The sequence below is a fragment of the Triticum dicoccoides genome, chromosome 1B, assembly GCF_002162155.2.
Source record: "Triticum dicoccoides isolate Atlit2015 ecotype Zavitan chromosome 1B, WEW_v2.0, whole genome shotgun sequence".
NCBI lineage: Eukaryota > Viridiplantae > Streptophyta > Magnoliopsida > Poales > Poaceae > Triticum > Triticum dicoccoides.
Genome location: NC_041381.1, coordinates 651158139 through 651177985, shown reverse-complemented (window position 1 = coordinate 651177985; position 19847 = coordinate 651158139). Strand labels below are relative to the sequence as shown.

At 46.7% G+C, this 19847-nt stretch overlaps 2 protein-coding genes across 2 annotated transcripts; one reads left to right on the top strand and one right to left on the bottom strand.

The window, feature by feature from the left end:
* Window positions 1-489: 489 nt before the first annotated feature.
* Window positions 490-1093, bottom strand: LOC119311098. Its single transcript, XM_037586730.1, has one exon. The coding sequence runs from the start codon at window positions 1025-1027 to the stop codon at window positions 782-784; it is 246 nt and encodes an 81-aa protein (XP_037442627.1). The 5' UTR covers window positions 1028-1093; the 3' UTR covers window positions 490-781.
* A 665-nt stretch (window positions 1094-1758) lies between these two features.
* Window positions 1759-3278, top strand: LOC119311089. Its single transcript, XM_037586723.1, has 5 exons — window positions 1759-2152; window positions 2289-2324; window positions 2416-2526; window positions 2992-3061; window positions 3157-3278. Exons 1-5 carry the CDS (start codon window positions 2033-2035, stop codon window positions 3240-3242), a joined length of 423 nt encoding a protein of 140 aa, XP_037442620.1. The 5' UTR covers window positions 1759-2032; the 3' UTR covers window positions 3243-3278.
* Window positions 3279-19847: the final 16569 nt, after the last annotated feature.

The window sequence follows — 19847 nt, the reverse complement described above, 5'->3', positions numbered from 1 at the left end:
GATGGCAGCGCCCTGCACCGTTCACCTCTTGTGGGCATCATTTTTGGAGTTGGGATCAGCCGGAGGGGCCGGTGTTCGTTTGATGGTGGTGGTGGTGCGGCCGGCTTGGGGTCGATGGTGATTGTTCAATGGTTTCCTTTTGGGTTCGGCGGCAGTGCCGCAGGGCGGTCATTTGTTTCCCCCTCGTGAAGGTGTCCCACCCCTGTTGTTGTGCAGGCTAAAGACCCTCCCATGTCCCGCCCCTGTTGTTGTGCAGGCTCTCTTGTTCAGATTTTTTATCAGGTTTCCCTTATAAACTGGATCAATATGTTCTAAACAAAAATCTATGATGACCTATCTTCCAGCCTCCTGGCTAAGGAGTGAACATATTCTGTAACAATGGTAAGATCTGAAAACAATAGTTGATAAAAAATATTTGCTCCCACCATCTTCGCTAGCATGAACAGAAATAAAATGACAGCAGTAGCGAGAATGTATTCTTGGGCGAAATAAACAGAAATGGTTTAAATCCCATTCCAGCGTGGCAAGTTACGCGGCTTGCAGACTACATACAGGCACGTAGAAACACTGTCATTTCATTGCCAGTTTCAGACTTCCAGCAGTAAGCAACTTGTGTATGAACAGTACTGTCTAATATACACTCGTAGCTGAACTAGAGGAGGAGCAATTCACAAGGTGACGACGCTTCAAACTCTCCAGCCTCGAGCCATGGTCCGGCCGGGCGGCAAGTAAAATTAAGAAGAAGAAGAAGATGATGATGAAGAAGAAGCTCCGGGTGTCGCTAGAGGCGGTGGACAGGGACGAGGCCGTCGTCGAAGTTCTGGGAGTAGCTCTTGAGGTCGTACCCGAAACTCACGGCGCGGCGCTTCGGCCGTAGCATGGAGCTCCTCACCCTCCAGAACAGCTGCCTCACGGGCGCCGGCGCTTGCCGCCACAACCCGGACGCGCCGTGGCTCTTCTTCCCCTCCATCATCTTCCGGCTGCTAATGCTCCTCGTCACGCGCAATGATCCTCCCAGAAACGCCATCGGTCCTTGACGAGTGATTAAACACGGCTCTGCTGCTCTTTTTTCTTGATTAGGTTGCTCGTGAGCTGAGATGGAGGCACTGTTTGCACAAATGGGGCTCCTCAGTAGCCGTTTTATAGGCCCGCCGAATGGACAGGGCTCCAACGCCAACGCCGGACGACAGACGGGCCTGCCACCACCCACGTTCACTCATGGCTAGCTGACGAGAAAAATCAACTTTACACAACGATCAGCCTATGGCAAAATCACATTTCCGGCACCTTTTCCCGTTGTGACCCTACACTACACATCGACGTGGTGATGGAATCTCACTTCCATAAAAGGCAAAGATGATGGCTGCATCGTGCCGCTTTACACGCACCAGGTATACGTATGGTCATGTCCCATATATCCATTATCCACAGTAAGTACTTTCTACTTTTGTACGGACCTACCAGTTTCAACTTTTGTGCAGACCTAGCAATTAAACCCATTAACAGTCGCGGTAAGGGCGCTCCCTCGCGTATGCCACGTCGATTGCTTGTTACCGGAGCGATCGATGTAAATTCTATCGTCTGCATCATCGCCCTCGTAGAAAAAAGGGTGTGGTTGTTTCCTTCGTCCAGAAGAAAGAGGGAGGAAGGAAATATCTCCCCAGATACGCCCTTCCCTGACGCAAGCCTCAATGCCCTTCCTTCCTCGCACGCGACCTCCTCGTCTTCTCCGTCCCACGCGCGCGTCATTCGAGTTGCCTAGAAGAAAAACAGAGGAGAAAATCAATCGCCTTGAGCCCCTTCTCTGCCAACGCACGCGACCTCTTTTCGTCTCGCCTTGAGCCCCTTCCCCGGGTAGATTGCTAGGGTTGCCGCCGCCGCCTCCTCGCCCCTGTCGGCCCATCCTAGCTACTTCGGCGCCGACCACTGGAGAAGAGAGAAGGTGAACAGAAGGAGCTGCAGGGTGGCCTCGCCACAAGAAAGCGTCGATGGCGTCGACGACGCGGAGGATGACCAGCTGGCCCCACAAAGGATGTTGTACGGGCGTCCCGCCTCATCAACAACTAGATCGTCTTGGGCGAGGAGTGGAGGAAGTTCTGGGCTTCCGGCGGCTGCGATCCGGCGGCTTGGCCGTGTTGTGCGACAAGTGCAGGTACGCCCTGCTTTGGTTTTCTTACCTCTATTTGGCTCTTTGCTGGGTATTTGTTTCTTGGATTTTAGCTTCGTTTTCTTTGCTTCGTCTTCACCTGATTGACTATCCATTTTGTACCGCTTATTTTGTTTTGCAGGTATTGATTGTCGCTCACATTCCTGTCAACACGTTGGTTAGTAACAGATTTCTATCAAAATGATTGTATTGTAGACTTGTACTGGTACTCTGGTAGTTACTAAATCAGGGCAACTTTGGGTCTGTAGGTTAAGAAAACGAGCCCAAAGAAGTACTACGTCCAGCCAAACAACGGCATTGTGGCACCGCGATCCACAGTCGTTGTTCTCGTTAAGTTGACGGACTGCATTAGCCAATCAGTATGTGTGTTTTCCTCGATTTACTTTCAGTTTGTCCTCGTCATATTGTGATTGTTCCAGTACTTCATGATGATGAGGTATGAGACCATGATATACTAGCATTTTATTTAAATCCCATGGGAGCAGGTCAATGAACCATTGATGTACCAACATTTAAGCAGGCAAGTTTTACTCATTTTCATTTTAGCACATAGTTTTGAGCAAATTGTTCTGACTGCGCAACTTGAGAGAGTCCATGCCAATGTAAGCCTTGCAATTCGCTGAACTATTTCTGAAATATGCAGCTAGAGTGCTTGCCTTGGTTACAGTGTCTTGCCTTCGAATGAGAGCTACAATATTTGCCTTGTAGCTGCACGAGTGTCAATTTTTGTTACCACTGATCCTTCCAAATTCCGAAACTGAAGCTTAGACTCTTTGAATTGTTGTTTTCATTAACAATGCAAGCGTACTGGATATGCAATGCAGGGCCGTGTTCCTTGTTCAGAGTGCCGTGGTAAGCCGGGGCATATTACCGAAGGACATCAGCGGAGACATGGTACTCTGTGTTATATAGGGTTGACTTCTGTGTTTTGTAATCACACTGAAGGATGTCAATTTTCCTTGAGTAACCTTAGTGAGGTATTTTTGTAGTTCACCAAAGAATCGGGCAACATGGTGAACGAGGTGAAGCTGAAGGTTGTTTACGCTCCACCGTTGCAACCGACATCCATAAATAAGGGCTCTGATTAGGAAAGTCTGGGCAGTTGGAGTTATCAAGAGGTAAAATCTTGATCTTAATTGTCCGCTACGGTTGTAACAACAGCAACCAAGTTTTCTTATGGCTGTCAAACTGTAACTGTGTTCAGATAATAACCCACGGTCATCCTTTGTTAGCCTTGTACTGACTAAATTGTGACCTTGTCACTGATCCATCATCCTATGGTTGAGAGTTGTTCTTTTCTTCGCAGACAAGAGAACTTGCAGAACCAGAAACAATACCTTCTGAGGTGAACTCCCTTCCAACAAAAAAAATCAACAAGGTATGTCTAACTCTTACTCTAAAGTGGTATAAACTACTCAATATTACTTGTCGAAGGAATGAATGTATCTAGACATATTATAGTTGTAGATACATCCATTTTTATCCATTTTCGTGACAAGTAATTCCGGACGGAGGGAGTATTAAAAAAAGATCAGTCTTTTGAATCTGTCATGCGAATCTTGTATGTTATTGATCGTAAATCATTATAGTATCATGCACATGAATCCTGCATCATCAAACATGAATGATCCAAAAGACCGAAGTAATTCCTATTGGCTACTTGAGTGACAACTGGTAGAGAGGACCCATCTAATAAACTTTGGTGTTTTTAGGAACATTGAGATTGTTATTTTTAATAGTTTACCATGGTGTATACATCTTTGGTCCTCCAATATATCTTAGCATTCTTGATGAAATTTGTGATGCAATTTTATTCTTCAACTGCATTTTGTCTTGGCCTATTTATGTCTTATGTCATCATTTTGCACTATCATGCACGTGTTGTCCATCTTCTATTACCACTCAATATATGTGTTGAAAACTTTTCATTTCTTAATTCAACCATGTTCTTCTTACTCCTTCAAGTTCTAACCCCATTTGATATATTAAATTTATTGTTGCTATCTGATCATATTTTGTCTGTCGACATCTATGAACTTTCTACTTACTGTGGTCTTTCTTTCCTATTTAGATGGTCATATTTTTTCCTTATTAATTGGAAATGCAATTTCCTATGCACTGTGTTAATTTCTTGAATTTGGGAGGTGGAATCCATTATGGTGTAACTTCAATGTGTTATTGTTTTGTACGTACAGTGTACCAAGTTCTCTTTAGCATCTCTGCAAGTGTCATCAACCATGCAATCTGGACCTTATGTAGAAGATATTACCCCCCTTATGTTGTCCGGTGATGCCAAAGGATAACACACTGATCTCGTTTATTTATATCTGTGCAGCCCTTGGCTTTAATTGCGAAGTTGATGAAGGAGGAGAACAATTTTGGGTTCAAGAGAACAATAAGCTTCCAGAGGAACTGGTTCGTGGGTTATACCTGAGTATGCGAACATTTTTTTACTTGTGTTATTAATTGACCCTACCTGTAAGCATTAGATTCAATAAGACCAGAGTTTCTTGCTTCTATTAAAGAAGGCCAACATGTCCTTCCCCTTCTGTCTCGTTACTTTTGTAAGAATTAGGTTCAAGATTTTGTTTGTGCCTTTGGCTTGTGAGAAAGCATTGCTAATCATTTGTGCTGATAATTCCACCCAACTCCCAACCCCATTTTTTTTATTTAGGTTATGATGCTATGGACGTATTTGGTGTTGCTCGGATCCCGAGCTGATGTAACAGGCATAAAAATAGAAGATGACACATGATTTTTCAAGTGTAGATAGAAATATATTGGTGGTGCATTGTCACATGTATGCTACATCTCTAATCCAAGCTTTGGTTACATTGTGGTGGTGCATTATTGCCTCACATTTCTCTGAGGCTTTGGTTAGTAACAGCTTGTGTATTCAAGTCATACCAGTTTTTTGGTCTCTGCATTTGTATTTTTTTTCCTTTACAAGTCATTGCCATTTTGCTCAGAGTTCATTACTGAAAGATCTGAAGTCGAGATCTCAATTCAAAGTAGCGCTTGATGACAGTAAAATAATTCGTCATCATGAGATTCTTCTACTATCTGTTTGCCATCAGTTTTATGGCCATGCCATCTTATTATTCTTTGATCACCTAAATACACAAGCTGGTGGTGCACTGGTAGTTTAGCGTTAGCTGGCCAATGGACATTCTTTCAATGTAATTTTAACAGTATCAGTCACACTAATGAACTGAATTAGATAATGATTCCAAATTGTAATTTGTCGTGTTACTGTTTAACTAGCTTACTACTCCCTCCATCCCATAATGTAAGATGTTTTTTGACACTACATTAGTGTCAAAAAATGTCTTACATTATGGGACGGAGGGAGTAACTTTTATGTATTAGTATCATAAGTGATTTTTTCCTTTTGCGAGGTGCAACTTGTAATGCATTTTCTATTCCATCAGGTTGTATCTCCTCATGTCTTCTTTCATGTACTATAAATATTAACATATGTCATATGTGCTGCACTATCTTTGGACCAACTGTAATGGGTGATCCTCATTATCAATACAATCAGTTTAAATATATTTTTTTTGTTGCAATACCATGCCTAGCTTCCTCTATACATGTGCCTCCAATAAATGCTCATGTACACAACAAACCGAACATGCCAGCTGAATGGGCGGCAGCAAACCAGGCACCGCACCGTCATGCCTCAGGAGGCGCCACCAGGTGGCGCCCCAACCACTAGTCGACATACAAAGCGGAACTTCTAAGAGCATCTCCAGCCATTCAGTCCCCCAGGTCGCAGAAAAAGAGCGGCCTGGGGACGAACCGGCGCTAGATCGGCCCCTGGGAACGGCCTAGCTCCCAGCCAGGCCCCCAGGCGCCGCCCCCCAGCCACGGTAAATTCAAACGTAGTCATTCCCGCGCACAAAATCGACGCCACAATCCGGCGATCAAGCGGCCAGTAGATCGGAGATCGGATGAAAAGTTCGGCGTACAAAAACAGAAAGGACGAAAGTGCGCATCAGGCGGCGAGGTCGGCCTCCAGCGTCGGCGGAGTTGGCGTGCGCGGTCTTGATGGGGTCTCTGTGCTTGGCGGCGTCGGCGTGGCTTCTGTGCTGCGGGCAGTCTCGGCGGCCTCATCGCTCGGGCTTGGCGACGGTGTCGGCGTGTGCGTGGACGTGAGCATGAGCGGCGTCATCGTGGGCGTGGGCGTCGTCGTCGAGGGAAGCTGGTTCAGGATGAGGCCACGCCCCGCCAAGTACCACGCCTTGACCACCTCGTCGGTGCTCTGGAGCATGTCTGCCCCGCCTAGCAGGAAAGCCAGGTCGGTGTTCCTCTTCTTCACGGCGACGTTGGTTCGGAGTAGGTCGAGCTTGACGGCGCTGCTAGACATCAACGCCGACCACCGCGCCTTGGTCTTCTCTTCACGAAGGGCGGCCCGGACCTGTGCGTCGGCGAGGCAGTGCTGGATGGACTCCTGCACGCGAGTGGTGGCTGCGTCGGTGTGTTTCCCCTTCTTGGCACCTTTGTTGCCGTCCGGCCGCCCTCCTGACGCGCCCGGAGTCGACGCGTCCGGCTTGTAGGTCTCCTTGGCCTTGTCGAGGGTGCGCCGGACTTCTACCCACTTCTCGCACTTGTCAATGCGCTTGTAAACGTGGAGGTACTTGAACTCGGCGTCGTTGTTGCTCTGCGATACAGGCCGAACATGCGCAGCAACTGCGCGGACGAACAAACAGTTGGCCGTCGCTCACGGCGAAGAGAGGCGAGAGACCGGTGTGGCATACCTCATCCTCGACGCTAGCGCCGCTCTCCGGGCGAGCTCGACCTCCTCGACGACCCCATGCCATTTGTTGCATGCGCCCTAGATACGCCCCCAATGGTTCGCCATTGCCTTGGACCCGCGCTGCATGTAGACGCCTTTGAAGTAGGGGTCGACGAGCTTGCGCTCGTCGAACTCGGCCTTGATGCGCTCCCAATATGTCTTGATGCTCTGGTTCGTGCCGGTGGTCGGGTCGAGGCAGACGATTTTCCATGCTTCGGCGAGGCATTCCTCCTCTTTGGACGCCCACTTGATGCGCGACTCGCCTGACCTGGCCGTCCGCTTCTTCTTCTTGCGCCTCCTCGCTTGAACAGTCGCCGGCTCCTCCTCCTCCTCCTCGTCCTCCTCCTCCTGATCCTCGTCGCCGTAGACGTAGCCGAGCTCGCCGTCCATGCCGCCGCTGAGATCCACCGTCTAATCCGCGGTGAACTCGGGAGACGCGGCGGCCGCGGCCGAACCTTCCACGATGATGTCTTCCATGTAGGCCTTGGTCTCGTCGGCGTCGTTGAGGTGCGAGAAGGACAGCGCGCAACGGCGGAGAGGGGGCATCAGGGAGAACGCGTACGTGGGCGGCGAATAGTTGTATGGAGGGTACTGCACGCCGACGAAGGCGGGCGAGGGCGTGCGCTGGGCCGGGCGTCCATGGGGGGAAGTGACGTTTGGGTTGAACCCACCGTGCGCGTCCCCATCGGCGTAGCCCAGCAAAGACGATCCCCATGGCTGCGGCAAGGGAGACCCGACGCCTTGCTGGCCCCAGGGCGCGTACTACGCGTGGTTGCCGGGTGGATTCATCATCCCCGCGCGAGTCACCTCGGCCTCGGCCTGGTCTGCCGAAGCGGCAGCGGCAGCGGCAGCCGCAGCCGTGCGTGCCGCGTTGTCACGGGCCTTCTTGGCGAGGGCCCTGTTCTGGCGGTCAGCGGTGACGGCCTCCCGTTGCTGCACTTCCACCCTCCAATCCGTGTTTGTCATGCCCCGTGGCTTGGACGGCAGCACCCTCGGCTTCCTCTGCTTCAGCTGGGCGATGGGGACGATGTACTTCTTCGGTGGCATGGCGGCCGGCCGGGAGGCGAGCGGGAGGGAGATTGGCAGGAGGAATGAAGAGAATGGGATGGAAGTGCGGGAAAAGCGGGAAGAAACGGCGACAAGAGGCGCTCGACTCGCCGACAGGGTGGACCCACGCGTCCTTTTCGCTTGTGCCAGCGCCCCAGGCGCCCCCAGGGCGTCGGGTTCTGCCTGGGTCCGCCGCCACCAGTTTCGACCCAAGCCGACGAAAAATGGGCTTCTGGGGGGGCGACTGGGCTGTTTTTTCGGCCCCGGCGCGGCAACAACGCCTGAGAAGGGCCTGCTGGGGGCGCGGCTGGATATGCTCTAACTGCACCAGTACCTACCGGCACATCTGTTGCCCTTCGTCTCCGCATCAAGATTGTTTTGCTGACGTATAAAGGTACCAAATATTTTGGTGCAGAAATACATTGCGATACACTCGATAGAAGTCAGTGATAGTAGTTTTTCATCTGGTAACGGTAGAGAAGGACGGAGAGCTGCATGCACACATATTCTCTCTCTCTCTCTCTCTCCACCCATGAAAAACTAGCTTTTCATTTTTCTTGTGAAATACTAATTCATTGATATCTTTTGAATAAAAAATTATTCTAAAATCCTTTTAAATATTCGAATTCCGGGTGATAAGATCGTTAAAACAAGATCAAATTTGAATATATTTTAAATAATTTTAAAAATTCGTGAAACATATTTCACTCTTTCTTAAAAAATAGATTTCATTCATTAATTAGAAACGCTGATTTCATTTGAATATTCAGAACAATAATTTCATTTCAGAAACATTGATTTCATCCACTTCAAAAGAATGGTTCCATTTAATTCAACAAATATAATTTCACTCATTTTCAAAAAGACCGATTTCACTAGTATAAAAATCACATTTCATTCATTTTAAAACACCGATTTCAGTTTTTTAAGACAACATATTTTACTCATTTCAAAGAAAAAGGATTTTCTACACTAGTTTATGGTCATTGCACTACAAGAAATATGTCAACTAGTGACCTTTTGTTAGTGACCCTGGAAGAATTGGTCAGAAATTTATGACCATTTTAGACCAATAGGTCAAAAGCTGTTGGGGGGGCTCCAAACCCTAACCTATAATGACCATTCTGGTCAGAATGGTCATAATGCCATTACAGGAAATGGTCATAAAAGCGGGAAGCACTGTCCACTGCCTCACGCCTAGCTGATAACGACCAATATAACATGGTCACTACACTTGATTTTGAATGAATTAGGATGATTAGGCAGCCACCTCAGCAACCTCGCTTATGTGTCACTGTCTAGGTGTAATTTTTTGTTAAATATTAATATTCAACAACAGACGGGGCACACACTAACATGCAGGACCCATTTGATAGGAGGGGCCGAGTGCTTAATTCGCCCAAAAAATGTGCGCTAGCAGGGAATCGAACCCACAACCTCGCGCTTGCTTCGCTCGCTTGCTACCGCTGGGCTAGAGAGAGACAGTTGCTCATGTATGGGAACTTATCTATACATTATATAAAACCATAGCTCTCTCGTATCAGTGACAAGTGGGGCCTTCCGACCAGGTGGGTGGCATCGAACAGAGCAACACTTAGCGCTTTTCTAGGTCTTCCGACCAGGTGGCAGCGGGCGGCGGCGGAAACAAGCAACGGACGAGGGCGGGGCCGGTGGGCGGCGGGCAGGCGGCGGCCGGCGGGCGGGGCTGGAGGCCGAAGCAACCAGTAGGGGCCGCTCGCCTTGCCCCCGACCTCGCTGCAGGTGACCTCGCCCACGGCCTCGCGGCGGAAGCAACCAGCAGGGGCGGAGGCGGGGGCGGGGCCCGCAGTGGAGGTAACCAGCAGGGGGCGGAGGCGAGGCAGGGGCGTGGAGGCGAAGCAGGGATGTGGGTGACTGATGGTGGTGGGGGCGGGAGCAGGAACGGTGGCCGAAGCGACCAGCAGGGGCCGCTCGCCTTGCCCACGACAAGAACGGCGACCTCGCCCACGGCCTCGCCGCTCGCCTTGTCCACGACAGGAGCAGCTCGCCGAGCATGGGGGGACTCCTCTCCCCCCTCTCCGCCGCAAGCACACCTCCCGGTATGCACCCCTCTCCCCTCCTTGCCTCTGATTTGCCTCAGATTTGCCTGTGTTGCGCCTCTGATTTGATGTAGGTTTGTTGTAAGCTTGGAAAAATCTGTTGGAAATGTCATTGATGAATTTGGTAGAAATTGTGAAGAGAATTTATGTTGATGAAATTATTAGGAGAACTGTTGTTGATGACATTGTTAAGAATTCTTTTGGAATTCAGTCAATTATTACTGGTAAATTACGTTGTCAGCAATCAATAGAACAGACCTCAAGTTGGTCTTTCCCTGAAACAGGATCCTGGGGTTGATGTAGATTTGATGTTACACCTCTGAAATTTCAGCCTCAAAACTGTTAAAGGACCTGAATATTGATGTAGATTAGATTTAAACTAGGAAAAATCTCATTGATGTAGATTTGATGCAATCTTGGAAATGGCATTCACGTAAATTTACATTGCTATTATTGTTGGTGGTTTAACCAAAATAGTTCTTAGTGGCAGCATATATTCTTATTGGAAATATCTGAATGTTGTGCTTAGGCAGTTAGCATATAAAGTTGATGCACTTAGATTGATTTGCTAAGTTGCAACAATTTGTTGTCTTTGGCAGATGGATAGAAGATGGATTAGGAAAGGAGTTAGAAAGTTTTCGAAAGAACATATGAAAGGAGTTGATGATTTCATGGCCTTTATTCGGGCAAATTTTGCCAAAGATGCTCACATTCTTTGCCCATGCTGCGAATGCCTCAACCGTCCAAGAATGGCTCAAGGAAGAGTGGGAGATCATCTGCTTCTTAATGGGATGTCCAGCACATATGATAGATGGATATATCATGGAGAACCTTTGGACAGTCAACCTCAACATTTTGAAGTTGATACAAAGGCCCCTCATATGATGGGTGGTGGTGATGCTGGCATTGATTTCATGGAAAAGGTTTTGCGAGATAATGCTATTTTGGAGGAAGAGGATGGGCATGAAGATGATAGGATTCCTGACCTATTGAAGGATTTGTACGATGCTGAAGATCATGCTGATGGACAAAAGTCGTTGTTTGCTGAGGTGTTAGAGGAGGCGAAGCGCGCAGCTCATGAAGGGGGTAAATTTTCAAGATTTACCTTCACTGTGAAGTTACTCCACATCAAGTCTTTCTACTGGATTAGCAATGCCACATTCAACGCAATACTCCATCTTTTGAGCTTGCAATTCCCTGATAGTTGTGTTCCCAGATCTTATGATGAAGCATTGAGCATAATCCGCAGGCTGGGTTTAGGTTATGTGTCAATACATGTGTTCCCAAATAACTGTGTCTTGTTTCGGAAGGATTTAGCAAAGCATGACAACTGTCCAAAATGCAATGCATCTAGGTGGAAAGATGCTGATGGGAAGAAGTCAATACCGGAGAAGGTACTGAGGCACTTTCCCTTGATACCAAGGCTGCAGCGGATGTTCATCTCGAAGAAATCATCGCGTGAGGTACAGTGGCACAAGCTGAAGCGGCAACCTGTGGACAATGAGCTGAGCCATCCAGCGGACGGAGAGGCATGGAAAGAGTTTGACCGTATACATATAGATTTTGTTGCAGATCCAAGGAACAAAAAACTTGGCATTACCACAGATGGGTTTAATCCGTTTGGGAACATGAGCACGTCTTATAGCATGTGGCCAGTTTTTGTGGTGCCGTACAACCTGCCACCATGGGCATGCATGGATCAGTCCAACTTCATGATGTCATTGCTTATCCCGGGTCCAGAGTCTCCAGGAAAGGAGTCTGATCTCTTTATGGAGCCCCTCGTAGAAGAACTGCTCCAGCTCTGGACTGGTGTACCTACATACAATGCTTTGAGTCCGGAAGAAAAGTTCAATCTACGTGCTGCAATCATATGGTCCATCCATGATTTCCCGGCTCTGCACACTCTGTCTGGGAGGATCATAGCGGGTTATCAGGCTTGTGTCCATTGTGACAAAGACCCTTGCTCAAAGAGAATAAGGAGCAAGATCTGCTATATTGGGCACCGCCGCTTTCTTCCCCGAAACCATCACTGGCGAAGAAGCAAAGATTTAAATGGTGAGAATGAAACCCGTGACAAGCCAGCTGAATTCACTAAAGAAGAGCTGGAGCAGCAACTTGAAAAGGTGAAAGATGTGAGACCAGGAAAGCTGGCGAAGAAAAGAAAGCGTGAGGAAGGTCAATGTTGGGACCGGAGGTCTTGTTTGTGGGACCTGCCATACTGGGCCGATCTGAAATTAAGGCATAATCTCGATGTAATGCACATTGAGAAAAACATATGCGAGAATCTGCTAGGGATATTTCTGAACATTGAAGGGAAGACAAAGGACACGGTTAGTTCTAGGCTTGATTTGGAGGACATGGGCATAAGAGAAGATTTGCATCTACAACACAATGAAGATGAAGATTCATTTGAAATGCCACGAGCATGGTATACAATGAGTAAAGAACAAAAGCTTGCATTCTGTGAATTCCTAAGAGCGGTGAAATTTCCAGATGGTTATGCTGCTAACCTAGCAAAGTGTGTTACTTCTGATGGATTCAAGCTTTCAGTACTGAAAACTCATGATTGTCACATCCTCCTCCAAAGGATTTTACCGGCGGGCCTCCGAGGAATCATGGACAAGGATATATATGAAGCGGTTGCTGAGCTGGGAAATTTCTTTAGAGAATTGTGCTGCAAAACACTCAAGTTAACTGTCCTAGAAAGACTTGAAAAAGAAATCCCAATTATTCTTTGCAAGCTCGAGAAGATTTTCCCTCCAGCTTTCTTCACCATGATGGTCCATTAGGCGGTGAACTTACCAAAAGAGGCAATGCTTAGAGGCCCTGTGCAATACGGTTGGATGTATCCAATCGAAAGAAGGCTGCTTACTTGTAAGCGTTATGTGCGAAACACGGCAAGACCTTAAGGTTCTATTGCTGAAGCATATGTCGTTGACGAGTGCTTGACTTTTTGCTCTAGATACTTTGGCGATGTGGAAACAAGATGGAACCAGCCGGGAAGAAATAGAGAGCGGTCTGATTTGCAAAGTGGTGATGTCTCTGTTTTCAACCATGGTGTGAACTTTCTTGGAGCCTCACAATACTTGGAGCCTGGTGATGAGTATGACAAGATGGTTTGGTTTGTGCTCAGCAATTGCGTCGAGGTTCTACCATATATTGAGTACGTTATATCTTGTGCACTCATTATATATTTTTTTGCTTGGGTTGGCACCAGCCTAATGTTTTAATTCACATGTTTTGTTGGGATTGCAGGAAATGCAAGGAAGAGTTAAATCAGGAACAAAGCAATATCCATGTTGATAAAAGGGTTGCCAAGGGGTTTGCTAAGTGGTTTAAGAATCATGTGAGATCTTTAGCCACATGTTTTATGTTTTCTGTGTTATTCACCAATTGTTAAATACCATTGTTTGCTAAATGGTTTATTTGTGCAGATTGGAAAGTTGCATGAGGAGAAGAAGGTCAGTGAGGATCTATTTGCTTTGGCATGCTTACCGGATAAGCGAGTGAGAGTGTATTCAGCATGCATTGCTGACGGTGTCCGGTACCACACCGTTGACCGCGAGGAAAAAACGAAGACATAGAATAGTGGAATCATCATGGAGGGGTCATATGATCATGAGATCATTGACTTCTATGGTCAGTTGAGAAGCATCGTAGAGTTGCAGTACAACTCTAGTGGTGGCATCCATCACTCAGTTGTCTTATTTCGCTGTGACTAGTTTGAGCTTGGTAGCAAGAAGAAGAGAGACTCTTTTGTCAAATATGATGGCCACTTCAAAAGCATCAACACTGCAAGGTGCTGGTATAAGAGTGATCCCTTTATTCTAACAACACAAGCAACAATGGTGTTTTATCTGCCAGACACTCTTTTGCACGGAAAATGGCGAGTTGTGCAAAACTTTGAGCACAGACACTTGTGGACTGTGACTGAAACAGAAGTGGAAAAGGGCCCCGGTGATGGTGGACTAACATACCAAGATGATCACTCTATGGAAGTTCCGTTGCAAGCTGATGATGACTCTATGGAAGTTCCGGTGCAAAGCAGAGTGCGAAGGGACCGGGAACGTGTGATCGTTGGTGCTGCAACAGTTGAAGGCATCAAGAAAAGAAGAAAGGTGGTAGCGGATGAACATGAGACCGAGGATGAGGAAAACCGGACTGATCATACTATGCTGCAATATTGTAGTGATGATGAGGAAAACAGGAGTGGGCATAGAGTTCCTTGTTTTCGTATCGACGATGATGAGTAACGAATGGACTAGAAAAGGTAAATACTATTACTTCATGTTCTTTGTTTTGGTATCTATGTGACCTGATGTGATCAATCTTCTCTCCAGGTAGAAAAATGCTTGAAAATTCTAGGAGCAAAATGATGTGATCCTGATGGTTGTAGAAAAATGATGATCCTGATGGCTGTAGCAATATGGAGCAAAATGATGTTTTAAGATTCCAGCAGCAAAATGTAGTTTTTGTAATATGGAGAAAAATGTAGTTTTTGTAGCTGTTATGCTTGCTATTTTGAACTGATTTGTGATGTTATGTTTCATGAAGTTTTTTTGAACTGAATTGAGATGTTGTGTTCTGATGGCATGGAGCTGAAGATGCTATTTTTTTAACTGAAGTTTGGTTAGAACAAATGTTTAACTGAATTTTGCTTCAACTGAATGTTTAACTGAATTTTGCTTCAGTGAGCAAAAAATATGCGCCTGTGGGGACTCGAACCCACGACCGTGCGCTTGTTTCACTATGTTACTACCACTGGGCTAGGAAGAGATTACTGGTCTTCCACTCTATGCCAACCCTTTTAAATATATCAAACTAGTCAAGTATCAAGCACGCACCTCACTGACAAGTGGGCCACTCGACCCACTCGCTGACAAGTGGGCCATTTTGCCATTGTACCCGAGCAACCAAAAATATGCGCGCGGCCAAAAAAATTGCGCGTGCGGGGGCTCGAACCCACGACCTGGCGCTTATTTCACTGTGTTTCGACCACTGGGCTAGGAAGAGGCTGTTGTTTCACATGTTTTGCCCACCCTTTTAAATATATCAAACCAGTTGACCCGCTCCCTCTCTTTTCCCCACTTCTATGATAAGTGGACCCGCTCCCTCTCTTTTCCCCACTTCTCCTCACTACTCGACCCGCTCCTCCTCTCCATCAACAGCGCCGCCCACCGCCACCGGCTCCTTCCTCTCCCACCGCCGCCGGCTCCTTCCTCTCCCACCGCTACCGACTCCTTCCTCTCCCACCACCGCCGACTCCTTCCTCTCTCTCCCGAGGTATGAATGCTTCCTCTCTCTCTCCTTCCTGGTTGGATTAGTTTTCTGCTACTGGTTAGATTAGGGTTCTTGCTGTCGCCTAGATTGGATTAGATTAGATAGGGATTGGATTAGGGTTTGATTTGGTTAGGGTTTGATTGGGAATGCATTAGATTATATTAGGGTTGGATTAGATTAGGGTTTGATTAGTGGGAATTGATTCAGTTAAGGATTATGCTGTCAAGTATTCAGTTAAGGATTCTGTTAAGGAATTAGATAATGCAGCAAGTATGAGACACTTGTATGAGCATTATCAGGCAGTGTCAGAAATGTAATTATGATACACTTGTATGAGAATTAGATAAGCAGCAAGTATGAGACACTTGTATGAGACACTTGTATGAGCATTATGCTGTCAAGTTTGCATATGTGTGCATCATGTAATGTGATTACGCTAGCTCAAAAGGTTGAGAAAGGCAGTGTCAGAAATGATCATAATCTCTTGATGATGCATGAAGTATTTCCTGCTATAATTTTCTTGCATGGAGTATTTCCTGCTATGTAGCTGTACACTATTGGTCCATTTATAATAGATATGGTTCTGGTCAATTTATATTGCTGTGTTTTGGTCAATTTATAGTAGATTTTAGTGTTGTTGATGTTGGTGGTCACATGATGATGTTGCTATTGCTGTGTTAGTTTACTATGCTATTGATGTTGCTTTTCAGAGAAGTGAGATGGCTGGCTTGTAAGGTTTCGAGTTCTTCGAGATCGTAATTGAGAAATCTTGCAGTAGGCAGGTATATTTATCATCACTCATTTCTTTATCATCACTCTGTTGTCTAGTGCTTGATTGCCACAATTAACCACTGCTTGACCCTCGCTGCAGAAGCTGCGGGAGGCCGGCAGCGGGCTTCACAGGCTATGGGACGTGTCGGTGGTGTTTGATGGTGAAGGCCACATGTACCTAGGGCCCGGCTGGGAGCATTTCGCCCGCGCCCATGAGCTACAGCTCGGGTACTTCCTTGTCTTCCGCTACGACGGCGACGCCATGTTCACCGTGAAGATGTTCGACAACACCATGTGCCGCATGTACTAGCAGCACGACGATGATGCCAGTAAGCTCTCTGCCTCTCTTCTTCCTGTCCTTTTGGCTTCCTCTACCAGCACGACGACAACACCATGTTCACACTTTGTTGCATTTGGCCAGGCAGTGGGAGCAGCAGCGGGGATGACGAGGAGCAGAGCGGGGATGACGAGGAGCAGAGTGGGCAAGAAGAGGAGCAAAGTGGGGATGACGACCTTGCTATGGTTGTGGCTGACGACGACCTTGCTATGGTGGTGGCTGACGACGAACCGGCTATGGTGGTGGCTGACGACGACCCTGCTATGGTGGTGGCTGACGACGAGCTCGCGATTGTGGTGCCTGACGCTGACCTCATGATGGTGGTGCCTGACGATGACCTCGCGATGGTAGTGGCACCGGCGATTCCATAGCTGGGCGACAGGACCATGCCAATTGTGGTAGAGGAGTACATCCGCGTTGGGATTCGCCACTCTGAGCGCATCAGGTTGATGAAGGAGAAGAAGGAGGAGTGAAGATGTTAAGAAAATGAAGTGGCAATGTTAAGCATGTTGGGTTTAAGCTTGTTAGTGTAATCTGAACATGTCAATGTCAAGTATGTCAGGTTTAATTTTGTGCATGCTCATGGATGTTGTATGACAGTGTCATCTAAACATGTCAATTTCTTAAAAATGAATATTTAGTTTATTAATTGATGGGAATTGGAATTTTTTATGCATGCTCATGCATGAAAGATAAAATTATGGGGTTTTGTGCATGCTCATGTATGAAACAATATAAGTTTCATTTTTTGAATGCTAAAAACATGACTCAAACCCTAGCCACGGACGACCGCCACTGCCGTGACGAAATCCGACGGTTTTTGAAAACATCGTAAAAAATTCAAAAACTGTTTTTCATTTTTTGAATGTAAAGACATGTGTTTTTCTGTGAAGCGGCTACAAGGTAGGCATTTCATCACAGAATCGACAACAGATTGGCAGGCCTCAAACCCTAGCCACGGACGGCCGCCGCGACGAAATCGGCCGATTTTTGAAAACATCGTAAAAAATTCAAAAAAAATCAAAAAATGGGTGACCTCCGCGTCACATCATCAAATGTGGCCTACCAACTAGCAAAAATACTAAACTTGCAATACGGATATTTTCTTGAAAAGGTGTTCTAAAAAACGACCTACCATGAACGAAGATTCATGGCTTTCAAGCCAAACTAGCAATGATATGGCCGCATCCGATGAATAGTTTCTGATAATATGCCCAAATTTGGCGCATGCCTCCGTCTTGTGATGGCAAACAATGTTGCCAAAGCGAGGTTCCAACTTGTTTACCAAGAAAAACCGTTTTTCATTTTTTGAATGCTAAAGGCAAGCGTTTTTCGTGAAGCGGCTACAAGGAGGGTCACCCCAAACGGCGCCATTCCATGTCTATCTCAAAGTATACCCTGTTTTACGGATGGTCGCCAAAAAGCATGCATTTCTGACCCTCGTAGCAACTCCCGGCTATTCAGACCACCTTCGGCTGATTCAGCTGGAACCGGCTGGAATTTGAACTGCGGGTCCTCCATAGCTTGCCCGTTATTTTTGAAAAAAATGCTTTTTAGCTTCACAGGTAGGCATTTCATCACAGAATCGGAAACAGATTGGCACGCCTCAAACCCTAGCCACGGACGGCCGCCGCGATGAAATCGGCCGATTTTTGAAAACACCGTAAAAAATTCAAAAACAATCAAAAAAATGGGTGACCTCCGCGTCACATCATCAAATGTGGCCTACCAACTAGCAAAAATACTAAACTTGCAATACGGATGTTTTCTTGAAAAGGTGTTCTCAAAAACGACCTACCATGAACGAAGATTCATGGCTTTCAAGCCAAACTAGCAATGCCATGGCCGCATCCGATGAATAGTTTCTGATAATATGCCCAAATTTGGCGCATGCCTCCATCTTGTGATGGCAAACAATGTTGCCAAAGCGAGGTTCCAACTTGTTTACCAAGAACACCGTTTTTCATTTTTTGAATGCTAAAGGCATGCGTTTTTCATGAAGCGGCTACAAGGAGGGTCACCCCAAACGGCGCCATTCCATGTCTATCTCAAAGTAGACCCTGTTTTACGGACGGTCGCCAAAAAGCATGCATTTCCGACCCTCGTAGCTACTCCCGGCAATTCAGACCACCTTCGGCCGATTCAGCTGGAACCGGCTGGAATTTGAACTGCGGGTCCTCCATAGATTGCCCGTTATTTTTGCCAAAAATGCTTTTTAGCTTCACAGGTAGGCATTTCATCACAAAATCGATAACAGATTGGCACACCTCTAACCCTAGCCACAGACGGCCGCCGTGACTTAATCGGCCGATTTTTGAAAACACCGTAAAAAATTCAAAAATAAATCAAAAAAATGGGTAACCTCCGCGTCACATCATCAAATGTGGCCTACCAACTAGCAAAAATACTAAACTTGCAATACGGATGTTTTCTTGAAAACGTGTTCTCAAAAACGACCTACCATGAACGAAGATTCATGGCTTTCAAGCCAAACTAGCAATGATATGGCCGCATCCGATGAATAGTTTCTGATAATATGCCCAAATTTGGCACATGCCTCCGTCTTGTGATGGCAAACAATGTTGCCAAAGCGAGGTTCCAACTTGTTTACCAAGAAAAACCGTTTTTCATTTTTTGAATGCTAAAGGCATGCGTTTTTCGTGAAGCGGCTACAAGGAGGGTCACCCCAAACGGCGCCATTCCATGTCTATCTCAAAGTAGACCCTGTTTTACGGATGGTCGCCAAAAAGCATGCATTTCCGACCCTCGTAGCTACTCCCGGCAATTCAGACCACCTTCGGCGGATTCAGCTGGAACCGACTGGAATTTGAACTGCGGGTCCTCCATAGCTTGCCCGTTATTTTTGCCAAAAATGCTTTTTAGCTTCACAGGTAGGCATTTCATCACAGAATCGACAACAGATTGGCACGCCTCAAATCTAGCCACGGACGGCCGCCGCGAAGAAATCAGCCGATTTTTGAAAACACCGTAAAAAATTCAAAAAAAATCAAAAAAATGGGTGACCTCCGCGTCACATCATCAAATGTGGCCTACCAACTAGCAAAAATACTAAACTTGCAATACGGATGTTTTCTTGAGCTACTCGGTATGATTTTAACCATGATTTCTACAAAGTGTACACAAAAAACCTATTTTTTCTGCCTCAAAACCTATAAAAACTGGTGAAAATTTCCCTCCCACCCCACCAAAATTTCTCACCACTTCCCTCCCACTACCAGGTGGGACCCAGCACCCCTCTCCCACTAAACACGCGGGATCCCCTCCCCTCCCCTTCCAAAATTCCCCCCCCCCTCTCCCATTCCCCACCCTGCAACATAGCGCCGCCCCGCTCCCACTCCCCTCCACGCC

Excerpts from the sequence above, each read along its gene's own strand:
- LOC119311098 (XM_037586730.1), bottom strand. The coding sequence starts at position 1,027 with ATGGCGTTTCTGGGAGGATCATTGCGCGTGACGAGGAGCATTAGCAGC.
- LOC119311089 (XM_037586723.1), top strand. The coding sequence starts at position 2,033 with ATGTTGTACGGGCGTCCCGCCTCATCAACAACTAGATCGTCTTGGGCG. Across the intron at positions 2,153-2,288 it reads GTGTTGTGCGACAAGTGCAG|GTATTGATTGTCGCTCACAT; the intron begins GTACGCCCTGCT and ends TTTGTTTTGCAG. Across the intron at positions 3,062-3,156 it reads AGGACATCAGCGGAGACATG|TTCACCAAAGAATCGGGCAA; the intron begins GTACTCTGTGTT and ends GTATTTTTGTAG.